Source organism: Eutrigla gurnardus, assembly GCF_963514095.1.
Source record: "Eutrigla gurnardus genome assembly, chromosome: 19".
Classification (NCBI taxonomy): domain Eukaryota; kingdom Metazoa; phylum Chordata; class Actinopteri; order Perciformes; family Triglidae; genus Eutrigla; species Eutrigla gurnardus.
In genome coordinates, this window is record NC_139930.1 from 5378462 (window position 1) to 5391291 (window position 12830).

The 12830-nt window shown below is 43.5% G+C and overlaps 1 protein-coding gene across 2 annotated transcripts; it reads right to left on the reverse strand.

The window, feature by feature from the left end:
- Positions 1–1978: 1978 nt before the first annotated feature.
- Positions 1979–12490, reverse strand: nars1 (asparaginyl-tRNA synthetase 1). Of its 2 annotated transcripts, none has more exons than XM_084035294.1 (15): positions 12316–12490; positions 9949–10031; positions 9705–9770; positions 9316–9408; positions 8991–9080; positions 7877–7955; positions 7694–7764; positions 6954–7040; positions 6506–6727; positions 5764–5963; positions 5155–5290; positions 4899–5012; positions 3491–3622; positions 3193–3324; positions 1979–3047 (listed from the first exon to the last, which is right to left on the reverse strand). In XM_084035294.1, the coding sequence occupies exons 1-15, from the start codon at positions 12356–12358 to the stop codon at positions 2916–2918; spliced, it is 1680 nt and encodes a 559-aa protein (XP_083891420.1). In that variant the 5' UTR covers positions 12359–12490; the 3' UTR covers positions 1979–2915. The 2 variants fall into 2 exon arrangements, with proteins under 2 accessions (XP_083891420.1, XP_083891421.1); XM_084035295.1 differs by having other exon boundaries at positions 12337–12484.
- Positions 12491–12830: the final 340 nt, after the last annotated feature.

The window sequence follows — 12830 nt, forward strand, 5'->3', positions numbered from 1 at the left end:
ATGGGTTGTACGTACATTAGTTACAATGTGTATGTTGAAAGATATTTACAGTACACCTTACACTATGCTGCTTTTATTGTGGAGACAACTTTGCCCTATTTCCGGCCTGAACCTAGCTCACTCTGTGTCTTTTGACGCAGGGCGGTTATCTCAGTATGGCGTCACACCTACGTTTGTCACTATAAGATAACCCCGCCTCCGTCACACCCACTCCGGAGACTGAGCGTGCGTGTGTCCCGAGATAGTTTATCAGCTGTAACCACTGTGCTTATAAAACCCCCTGTTTAACCTGCTTTGTGGTCGCGGGGACAGAAGGGGGGGCATGACAAACTGCTCTGGGAACAGTGTTTGTAAAATAAAGATTAGAATCAAACACAACGTGTTTCCTTCTCAAACTATACACCCAAAAAATGTTGTAATTGTCTCACATTTTCTTCCTGATCCATCATGTGACCAACAGTATGTGGACACCCCTGCACACTGTTAAGGTCTTTTGTCAGTGGTCCAAATACTTTAGGTCCAGAGATGTAGCTTCATCCCTCTAAAGTATCTAAATGTAAAAGAAGCTGCAAGTAATCAGCTACTCTGCGACTTGGAATCAACAACTTTGCTTGTGCTTGAAGAGTTGTGACGTATTTCTGACGCTCCTTTAATACATCGTGGCAGCAGCCTTACTGGATCTAGATCTATCTGGTTTCTGGTGTGAAGCTGCCAACAAAGTTAGCTTCATAATTCAAGATCGGTGATTAAGTCGTCTTAGTAGATAATTGTATTGGTAGCGGCCTGTCAATCACAAGGTAGCCCCGCCCTAAAGCATCCCCTGCTTTCTGGTCTGGTGGACTCTAAATGGACCATAATGTACTAAATGAACATCATGCTGGATTGAAGAAGACTTGAAACTAGAGATTGAGACCATAAACTCATGTTTACAATGTTTACTGAGAGAATAAATCAGGAGAAGAAGAACCATTTTCTCATTGATTTCCGTCAGACATCATTTTTTCATTTTTTCAACCAGAGGACTCGCCCCATGATGGCCAGCATAGAAGATGCAGGTTTAAGGCACATCAGCATGGGCTTCACTTTTCAGAAGAGTTTGTGAAAATGAGACTTGAAAACACCACACTGAAAGAAAACCAACCTATGAAAAATAAAATTAAAATGATGATGAAAATACATGTGGAGGGAAATGTCCCCCCTTCCTTCTGTGAGCAGGTTTTTAAAACCTTTTTGTTTTTACTACAAAGGTGTTTTCGAAACGACTCAGATTCCTTTGAAATGAGACCAGTTTTTCTGGAACTGAGGCTGCGTTTCCTTCTTCCTTCTTAAAATCACGTTACAAGAAGGTAGCCGGTGGCTGAAGAGGAACGAGGAAGTGGATTTAAAGAAGCTCCTAAAGGAGGAAGCTGCGTGTCTATTTTTAAAGGCTAATAAAGACGACAGGTACGACGAAGTTTCATGAAAACACATTTGTTATTCTCAAGAACTTAATCGGAACTTTAAATTTAAATTTTCTTTTACATGTGTTATGTCTTTTGAGCACTTTGAAAGCCTTTAAGATAAAAGGTCAAGGCCTCAAGATGAAGAGAAAAAAAAGTCGAAAGCTTATTATGAGATTAAATGCATGGGTGAGTGACGTTGTTTGGCATTAGCCACAGCTCAAAGACGAGGTGTGAAAAAGTCTTCAAACAGCTGTCGTATGAGATTTTCACGACATGATTATCACGTTATAACAGTTCACGATGATAACATGATGACAACTACAGGAAATAAAAACAATGCTGTCCGTCAAATGCATCTTTGTTGCATTTTGTCTCCTTTATTGGAAATTAAAAATATGAGTGTGGGGAGAGTCTGTGATCACAACTGAATATGAAAGACATGCAATATTATCATATCTGTATCATATTATATGATTTTTTTTTTTTTTTTACATATCCGGCTTACATCCACCCACAAGGTAAACTCCCACACAACCATCGTTTGAGTCACATTTATTTAAATGCAGTTCACATTAGTTGAGCAGTTTCAGATGAAGAGACAGAAACACAAACCACCAATCATTCCATGGACAGACGGGTCAGAGGTCAAATGTTCCAAAATGCATGGCTAGTGCACAAAAGCAGCGTTGTCGTTTGTGCGAGTTAGAAGCGAGCGCTGATTGGTCGGGAACGGATAGCGGCCGTCAATAGAGCACAGCGATGGAGGAGCAGAGAGGCTCAGAACTAACGCACTGAAATCACCACGGCACTATGGAGTTCTATCACAGGGACGCAGAACCCTCCCTCAGCCATCGCCGACATTTAGATATTGCTGCAGAAAAAGCAGGAAACGTTTCTCCTCAGTCGGTACCGGAGGCTCAGAAGTCATAATCAACATCTTCAGCTCCACATCGCTTTACTGCCGTCGACAATAGAAGAAATAAAAAGGAGTGAAAACGCGCTGCTGGCTGGTGAACAGGGCACCAAGCAGTGTTGAAGACTAATAGTTTGTTTCTTTGATCGTTTGCAAATATTAAAATGTCTGGCTTTAAAATGGTTGAAACAAAACAACACGACTGAATCTAAGGGGGAAGTGATTATTGAGCAGAATCTAAGACACGTTTCCATTTGTTCCAGGAGTCGCAGACGATCAGGGAACCCCTGTTGACTTGTTTAAAATGGGCCAGCGAGCGTGAGCGGAGGCAGACGTGATTCAAGTCGGAACAAACATCTCCAACAGTCAGCTGAGACATGATGGAGACTTTAACTCTTCACCACGGAGGTCTGATGCAGGGAAACAAGCTAAAAGGGACAAAACAGACATTCTTGTGATTTGATTTAATAATGCTGCCACATGGCAGGTCCAGATATACTAACACAGAGTGTGTGTGTGCGTGCGTGCGTGTGTGTGTGTGTGTGTGTGTGTGCGTGTGTTCAGGGTCGGCAGCGCTGGATGAATCGCGGGTACAGGCAGACGTCTCTGATGTGGTGTCTGTTCAGCAGCCAGGTGAGGAAGCGCTCCAGACCCAGACCGTACCCGCCGTGAGGACATGTGCCGTACTTCCTCTGAAACACACAGCAGACACCATATGAACATTTCATGTCAGGATTATCCTACTCACAATACTAGCCCCAATAATCATCATAATATGATTAAAGCTTCTTCCTGGGCCGAGGTTCAACAGAGAACAAAGCAGCAGTTTCCCGTTACCTGGTCAGTGTACCAGTAGTACGGGGTCGGGTCGATTCCCTCCCTCTTGTATCCCTCCAGCAGCTCCTCAGCGTCCCAGATACGCATCGAGGCTCCGACGATCTCGCCAACATTTGGCATCAACAGGTCGACCTGCACGACAGAAACAAACACACGAGTCATCAGGCAGCTCACCAGTAAAATACAACTTTCTCTCCAAGAAGAGGGTTCCCATCTTGGCTCCACACATCAGCTGCCAGGGTTTGTGTTGGTGATAGTTCAGGTTCAACCAGTCTAGTTGGACCGCTGAGGCTCGTACCGACTCAGTGAGGCGGCGGTCGTCGGCGCAGCGCTGCATGTAGAAGGATTTGATCTCGGCTGGGAAACGGCAGAGCAGGATGGTCTCGTTGATTGCGTCCGTCATCAACCTCTCTGGAGCCTCGGGGATGTCCTGAGAGGGAGACGTCAAAGCACAGATTTAAAACGTCGCACATATTAAGTGTGTATTTCACGTCAGTGTGAGGAACCTTTAACTGGTGATGAAGCAGACTAAATGTAATACTGATGGCTCTTAAGTAAACTTAATAGGGTCACCAGACGTCCAGAGAATTTTGGGACAGCCCCGAATTAAAAGCAGAATCCTGTCTTGTTTGTCCCGAAACTTCTAGACTAAACCTGAGTTTTGATCCCAATAGACACGTCGTTGTGGAATATTTCTTTGCTTTTGCTCAGACCACCATCGTTATGTCCTATTTAGCACAGTAGTGCAACAAGTGTTTTTGACATAAAGTAGAGCTCCAGTTGACAGTGACGACCAGCAGCTCCACAGACACCCAACATCAACAATAAGCTCCTAACTAACGGCTACACAGATACAGAGGTAGACAATCAATAAATACATTAGAAGGAAATCAAGGTTTGAGCAGTCCAACAGCTACAAACTCAACAGTGCAGTGCAAACCCCAATTCTGCCTCCTGTCTCTCCTGGCAAAGTATAGAAGTTATGTTGAGGAAGCCGCCGGGGCGTCGGTTTTATGTCAAGGTTAAAGGGAAGAACGTTGTGTTCGGCCCTGAGAGACACGCTTGTTTGTGACCTTGCCTTGTCTGGAGAAGCAGACACTTAATAACTCAGATTAAATGTGAACCTATTTATGAAATTACATGTATAAATCTTACACTGAGGGAATCGAGTATATCACATAGTGGTTCTGTGGCTCTGGAGGAGCGTTTGTCGAGTCTGGGAAACTAACCCTAGTGATGTCATCAGAGCCAGACAATGCATCTGTCGTAAAGGAGTTTGGACGATGAAGCATTTACCAGTCAGGCAAGGTCTAATGAAAAGACTTGGTTGAGCTTGAGCATTATTATGGAAAATGTAGCATGCATGCTAGCTAAAATTTACCAGTTGTTTTGATTTTTCATTAATTTCCATCTCTTGTGAGTCCCCCAACTTTATGGAATTACAATAGTAAATCACTGGATTAACCCTGAATTATTTTTCTCAAACTCTATTTTATATGAAAAGGATTTCCTTAATGGAAGTTTTTGTTTCGCTCATTTTATGCTCAATTGTCTGTTTATCACCAAATGAAACTACATCCAGGAAAACTACAAACCCCATACTCACAAGACAAGATGACTCGAATCAAAGTGAATTCTGGGATACCGAGAATGATGTGCGTGATACTTTGCTGTGTGTGTGTGTGTGTGTGGTGTTCAGTCGTCACCTCTCCAAACTCGTAGTAGGAGCCGTCGTCCTTCTTGACGTCGTGCTCTCGGAGCCAATCGATGGCTTCAGTGTAGTTCATCCTCTTGAACGGCCTCTTGGGGGGTTTGAAGTTCTGCGGGGGGGGGGGATATGAACATTACTATCAAACATCACAAAGAAATAAGAAATATAAAATATCAACTCCATGGGATTTTTGATGTTCCATATGATGCAAACCATGTTAAAGAAAACATATTGAAAACGCCATGACGTACGGGGTTGATGTCGTAAAGGAGCTGGCCAGAGGGGGATTTGAGGACTCGGTCCACCACGTCACACACCAGATCCTCCAGCCGGTTCAGCAGATCCTCAAAGGACACGAAGGGACACTCGGCCTCGATGTGAGTGTACCTGAACACAGAAAAACAGTCACAATCTACTTTGCTGTCCTTTGTTGACGTTAAAAGGGTATTTTAACATCATCATAGTTGTCCAGTCAGTGTTGATGGTAAATGTGGAAGAAAAGACCACGGGACGATTGCCAGCAAGGAAGAACTACAGGCTCCCATTTCAGATTGGATTACTAGTCTCCGCCTCTGAATAGTCAGGGGATGTGCTCTAGATGCCGCTCGAAAACGTAGCCATTAGCTCAGAGTGAAAAACGGCATCCCCAAACATGAGGACAAGGATACAGTATTTCTGCTGACTCAGATATCCAGCTGCATTTATTGGATTATACAGTGTAAGAAACGCAGCAGAGAGAGGCCGACGCTGTCAACCAGTCAACATAGCACATGTATCCACTTCCTCCTCCTCGTGTGCATGCAGTTCCTACGTGGGGCTACTTGAGTGCATTTGATGAATGTGCTGAACGGCATGCTCACTCGGCCAGGTGTCTGCGGGTGCGGGACTGCTCGGCCCGGTACGACTGGGCGATGCTGAAGGTGTCGCCCAGGGCGGGTATGCAGGTCTCCAGGTAGAGCTGAGAGGACTGCGTCAGGTACGCCTCCTCGCCAAAGTAGTTGAGGTTAAACAGCGTGGATCCGCCCTCCACCTGAGTCTGCACCAGGGTGGGAGGAGTGATCTACACCCAGAGAAAACAAGGGGAAAAACAGATGTTATGGAGCCCCGGCCTGCATGTCGTCATCTGTTCTATTAGGACGGGTTCTCAGGTTGGTGAAATAACTGGATTGGTTAAGCTCTGGGTGTGACTAATCATCTCAGCCAATCTTTCATCTCATCTTCAATTTCCATTAATGGGATGAAATCATCACAAGTGACTTGAAATGCGGTCTAGCTCGTTATTATGGCAGTCAAGTTAAAAATGAATTCATAGGATACTTTACAAGTCAGTCAGTCAAAGAATACAAACCAAGGCTATGTGAATATATTTGTAGATTAACTGTTGCCGACTCAATGGTATCAAATATCAGCTGATTAATAGTTTGACTGCTGGTCTCTCTAAAAGCTGATTAGTAGAGCTGATCAGAAGACTGCTGCTGGCAGAGTGCCGGCTACAGCTGATATACTCTGCATTCACCCTGTGACTGTATAAAATGACGGTTTTGTTCATTGCTCTTTGCTAATAAAACACTGGGAGAGAAAAGATTCGCTGGCGTGCGTCACCTCGCAGTATCCGCGGCTGAAGAAGTGCTCCCTGAAGCACTGCGTGACGGTGGATCGGACTCGGAGGACCTTGGAGACGTTCTCTCCTCTGATCAGCATGTGCCGGTTGTTCAGCTGGACGTCCACGTCCGACTCTTCGTTCAGCAGGTTGTCGGCCCCGCCTGCCGGAGCTAAGCCAATCAGCTCCCAGAAGTCACAGTGCAGCTCGTGGCCTCCCGGCGCCTGGAAGAGGAAGACAAGAAGACGACCTTGTTGCATCCATCCTGCAGTATTACTGCATGCGTGTCCTGTTGCGGGACTTCATTATTTTACCGTGCATCCCCAGGAGAAGATGTTACTATGTCTACGGTCGTGGTTAAATAATCAACACTATTGACTATTTCCATTCTGCACAAGCTGATCTCTCAGTGTAAACAGGTTCCTTCTGTCGTGCAGCAGGTGTGTTTACCTGTTTCCCCTCAGGAACTGGAGTGACGGTCCCGTACAGAGCTACAGTACTCTCCGTGGACAACACCAGCCCGTTGTAGCATTGACACTGAAGACAAGAAGGAGAAAACAAGTCAGTGGTAGCTCGCATCAGAGGGACGGAAACAGTACGACATTGGGACATTGAATTATTTTGTTTGAAGTGCTTAGTCTGGTGATCAATCAACGTGTAACGTGTATCAAGAATCACAGGGATATGTCAGGATAATCAGAAAAATCACCACGAGTGAGTTGAAAAAGCATCTTACCATCATGGTAGACAAGTGAAAAATAGAGCTTTTATACTTCATGATCATCGTATTTCAGGTCATTTGATTGTTTTTCACTAAAAAGGTCATTAAAAAAAAAAAAGATGCGTCGTAGCTCTAAGGCAGTAAAAAATATTGTTTAATAAAATGCTAAATGATCCCAGTATGTTTAAGTGACATTTTAATAGTTTACTTATCTTGATGATTATGAGGATATTGTGAATCGCAATATTTTAGATAATCATTTTCATTTCATCCTGTTTGAAATTGCTGGTTTGAAGCTCATTCCGTTTCAGATTTAAATTATTTGTTTTGTTACTTTTAAAATAAGTTTTCATTTTAATTCGTCTCAGCTTCAATTATAGAACATGAATAAAGACAAACAATTACAGCACAATTCGTTTACAAGTAAAACTAGTAAAACAACTAGGGAGAGGAGGTTGTAAAGCCGTACCAGTTTATCAGACAGGACACACTGGAGGAAACCAGTTCCATCTCTCAGCACGACAAACATCAAGTTCTTCCCTGTAGGAGACAAACAATCAAACCAAGATGTGAGTGAAAATTAATGTCAGTAACAACTTCTGAATGTGAGGTGCCTTTTCTGCTCTGAGGCCAGATACTTCAGGCTCCTCACCCTGTCTCCTGAGGCGATGAACCCATCCAAACACTTTGACTCTCTGACCTCTCTTGGCCTCCAGATGATGGATCTTAACCTGTAAAACAGTGAACGCTCATCTTTAGCTCATTAGCACAAAAAGCCACAGCTGTATTTGGGGTTGGGTATTAAACAGAAGGAAATTAAAGCTTGTTTTCAGTTCAGTAGATCGTTTCTGGTCAGAGATATACATTATACTTATTCTTTGTTCAAGTCTCAACAACTAAGCTTTCAGATATAAACTTCATTGCACACGCTTGTAGAAGTACGGTGTTTTCAGGTACACCCTTTTTGAATGATAAAACAGAATAGTAGGAATACACTAACCCAGCCTACAGCACCATTCAGAAACTATCTGACGGGTCTCCACACCACAGAGAGATAATGCCTGCGAGTGTGAAGCTTCTCTCCAGAGCTATTGGCAACCAAAACTCTGGAGTGGAGAAAAGCAACACACCTCCACCTAACTAATAAAGGCAAGCAGTTATTAAAGTCTGACGCTGGACGGTTTCTCAGTGGTTGTGCCATAAAGGGCAACTTACAAATAATAGAAATAAAGAGCCTCGTAATGAAATCGATATAACGCTAGTCTGTGATGGAAAACTAAATACGCTAGCTGCTAGTGTACACAGCCAGGCAGCCAGCTCAGGAGGGCCTACTTTATTATGCATATTATTATTTATTAAAATTTATTAAGTCTCATTTCAGACTGTGATTTGGTTATTTATTATTATTGTTCGGCCGTGAAGCGTGACCTATTGCTTAAATATTTAACGGACGAGAACATATTATAACTGAGCTAACAAAGCATGACTTTGGACTTTTTAAAAAAATCGGCATCATTAGGTCATTATTTCGGCCTCCGTTTATTGTAATTAAATCACAACAAACTTGATTATTGTGTCTTGGTATTCACACCTAATAAAGCTTGGTGAAATTCACCGAGCACCTCTGGGTGATGTTATGAACTGTTATGAGCGTTTCCTGGCGTATCTGGGAATTCAACAAGTTCAAATCAGCAATAGTGGTTATTTCAGCCATGATTGATGAAACTTTATGAGACTGATGTAATAGTGGAAACAATATGGCTGACCTTTTCAGGCTCAGGCAGGCTGGAGTCGTTCTCAATGATGATCTTCTTGGCGTCTTCTAGGTTCTTCTCTCTCCTCTCGTTGTCTTCCGCCTGCAAACACAGACACGAGCAAACATTCATTCAAAGACACTACTTCATGATCGTATAGACATAAGCACACACGCACCGGGCACGCACGCCCTGGCTTCCTCGGTCCGTGTGGAACAATGATCCCTGCTGAGCAGCCACATAATGCCAAGAGAGGAATTTAACAAAGCTTCGAGGCAGAGTTTTTGCCTCGAGCATTTTTTTTATCAAGTTACTCAAGGAATCGTTTCAGCCCTACCTCCTTCTTTTCTTTGGCATCACACTTCATCTGCTCGCGGTTAAAGGCTTTCTTGGCGTTCTTCATCTGCGTCTTGGAGATGACCGCCCAACGCTGAGGAAGATGGAGCGAAACACATACATGAAAACAACAGAGTTTCTGACTGCTGTTTTTTTCTGTAGTCAAACACTGCAGCAGCTGAACAGTGACAAAGACCTTCCGAAAAAAGACGATTCGACTAATTAGTGAAAAAAGATGCTGCAGCTCTGCATGGAATAAAACCTGGAATGTCAAATCTTCAAATCTTTGTCACAATAAGAAAGAATAATTTCATTTACATCTATGATGCAGATATGTTGCAAAAAGGTCAAAGTGAAAGCTAAAAATTAAATGTGAGAAAAAAAACCAACCTCTCCCTCCTTCTGTGATTCTACGTAGATCGTCGGGAAGGGCTCCTTTTCAGCGAACATAAGAGCCTGTGATGATTGGAACATAAACACAATGAGAGGCACAACCAGTGCAGCAAATATCCATAATATGCCTACTACTTCTACTACTAACGATACATTCTGTAGCAAGAAGCATACAAACAACACTTGCCTGAATACAATGAAAGAAATAACAGGAGGTTCTTTGAGCGACATGACGGTTTACCTTGAGGGGAGTTTTGAAGGGTTTCTGCTCCGTGCCGTCCCCATCCTGGTCGCTACCACATTTGTCCGACACATACAGCTCACCTGTGAAGCAGAGGCAGAGTGAGACACTTGGATTTATATAGCGCTTTTCTAGCATACTAGCTACAAGGCACTACACACTACATTCAGTCACTTTTTACCTGTTCAAACACATATTCATACACTGATGGCACATCATGCACATCAGGAACTAAGTAACTCATTTACACACATTCTCACACCGATGGCGCAGCAATTACGGGTTCACCATCTTGCAGACTGGAGGAGCCAGGATTCGAACCGCCAATGTTCTGATTGGAGGACGCAAGGTCGCTCTACCTCGGAGCCACAGCCACCTGTATGTTTTTTCCCTACAGCGTACGGAGATGAATCACCGCGGTCTGAGCCAATGAGAGGTCGAGTAGGGGCTGGCCGAGGTTTCTGATCGGCCCCGGTCTCTTCTTAGCTCAATGTTTGTGAGGAAAAGTAATCAGGCGGAGTGACTTGAGCGTCAAAAATGAAGACAACTGTCGATCGTTTTTTTCCATTCAGAAAGTTGCTGTGCCCGTAACACCCGTCTCCCCTCACGTAAGATAACGGTCCTGTCTCAGGCGTCTCCGTCTGAGCCGGTGTCGCAAACTCGGCAATCCGGTCGGGCGTAGTTTTAAGAACCGGTTGTTTGATCTGGTCTCCGGTTTGCCACGGGCGGGCGGACGTCATGCAGTACGGCCAGAGCCAGGCTGGGAACACTGCCTTTACTGAGATTTAAATAACGAAAAAAAACATTTATCTTCAGATTGCCCCCCCCCCCCCTTCCTTTTACTTATCTTTATTCCTTATTCCTTATTTTTGAATGATTTGGCAGCGAATCAAGTAAAGACATTGCACAAAGACCCTCCTGATAGTCAAAGTAGCAAGATGAGTGAAAGAGAAACTAATGCAGTGACATCCAAGGGTCCATTTACAGTAAACCTGCCACTGCCTTGCTGAAGGATGACTCAGGTTTACAACTTTTACTTTCTTTTCTGAAGCAATACTGAAATTGAAACATTTTAAAGAGCTTAGTCATCTGCAGCTTTACTGGACTGGAGTCTCTTTTTTTCGGACAGACCTCCACCTCTCGTATAAGACATTATGTCCGAACTGCAGAGGTGGGAACTACTGAAGTACAAATACTTAGTTTCTGTACTTAAGTAGAAATTTAAGGTATCTGTAGTTGAGTATTTATTTTATTAAATGGACCATAATTTACTAAATGAACATCATGCTGGATTGAAGAAGACTTGAAATTAGAGACCATAAACTCATGTTTACAATGTTTACTGAGATAATACATCAAGTGAGAAGTAGGGCATTTACTCATAGACTTCCATGCAATCAGACTTATTTTTGCAACCAGGAGCCGCCCCCTGATGGCCAGCAGAGAGAATGCATGATTAAGGTATTTCAGAATTATGTGTGTGTGAATAAAAGGCTTGGGCCGGATTAAACATTTTCAAACCGGTCTGATACTAAGCCAAAGACCATACTGGACCAGTTATACCGTCGGCACAGCCCACTTATGTTGTTTTATTTTCGAGAATGTGTCAGGACAAATTTACATTTCAGTTCAGGCTTATAGCAGAAGCTTTTGTCCAAAGCTACTTACAATAAGTACATTTGTCGAAAGAAAGAAACCACAACATATCATTGCCGATAAAGTATGAGCGAAAAAATAGAGTAGCTGTTCAGCAAGGATACCAAGTCCAACCCTATATAAATATGCACACATGCATATTGTGTGTGTGTGTGTGTGTGTGTGTACACACACATATATATACACACACACATATATACACACACACATATATACACACACACACACACACACACACACACACACACACCATGGGATATCTGGGTGGATCCTGACTACATCGGAGATGAAACTAAAAGCATCACGAATGACTGAAATAATTATGTGTTACAAAGCGCGACCTTAGAGATTATTTTTACATGTTTTGACTAAAATCCCAAAGCAAAATGACACCGGGTAAACTGACGTTACCCCTTAGCTCCTTGAACGGCAAACTGACAGCTGTCATCCCTAAATACTAGCCCATATTTCCCTCTTTCTGGCTCAGTTTTAATTTGATTTCAATTTGGTGGGCACCCGGCACATACGTTCATTGACCGTGTAAATCTGCTCCATATAGGTAAATGGATATCGGATATTAGACCCCACAGATTCAGAACTCAGCCAGCATGCTAACTGCTAACACCACAACTGATGCAATATGCAAGACACACATGTCTCTGGGAGCTAGCTTACTAGCTGGCTAGCTCTCGCTAGCTAGTTCTTCCTTACCCACTGATACTTGTTCCACACCTTTCGTTATCTCCGTCGCCATGTCAGCTCAGGTGCAACGACAGTCCGCCGAGGAGGAAAATCCAAATGATAAGTAATCAAAAAATGGAAACCCCGGAGCTGTCTATTCAACGGCGGAAACGTAACTTTACATCAGCCCGGCCGCAGCTCGCCGTCATTTGTACAGGATGTAGGAGGAAGAGGTGGCGCTACATACACGAGCACTGATTGGCCAGCGTTGTAACGTCACTTCCAAAACGGCAAATCTCATTGGAGAAATTTCTTGTCAGTTAACCGGTTGGTCAATAAAACAGACGATCCAAACGGTTTGGGTTCCTTCTGTGTGGAGTTTGCATGACCTGACAGACAGGGATCAGAAAGTGGAGGTTAATGGCTTTATGTCAGACGCTATACCAGTAGTATGTGGGGTTCCACAAAGGGAGTGTTTTAGGACCACTGCTATTTTTACTTTATATTAATGACATGAGAGATGCGTGTTCCTGTAACTTGCTGCC

Coding starts and splice junctions, on each gene's coding strand:
- nars1 (XM_084035294.1), bottom strand. CDS start 12,358: ATGGCGACGGAGATAACGAAAGGTGTGGAACAAGTATCAGTGG. Junction 5,013..5,154: donor TCCTTTACGACATCAACCCC/GTACGTCATGGC, acceptor CCCCCCCCGCAG/AACTTCAAACCCCCCAAGAG. Junction 3,048..3,192: donor ACTACTGGTACACTGACCAG/GTAACGGGAAAC, acceptor TGTGTGTTTCAG/AGGAAGTACGGCACATGTCC.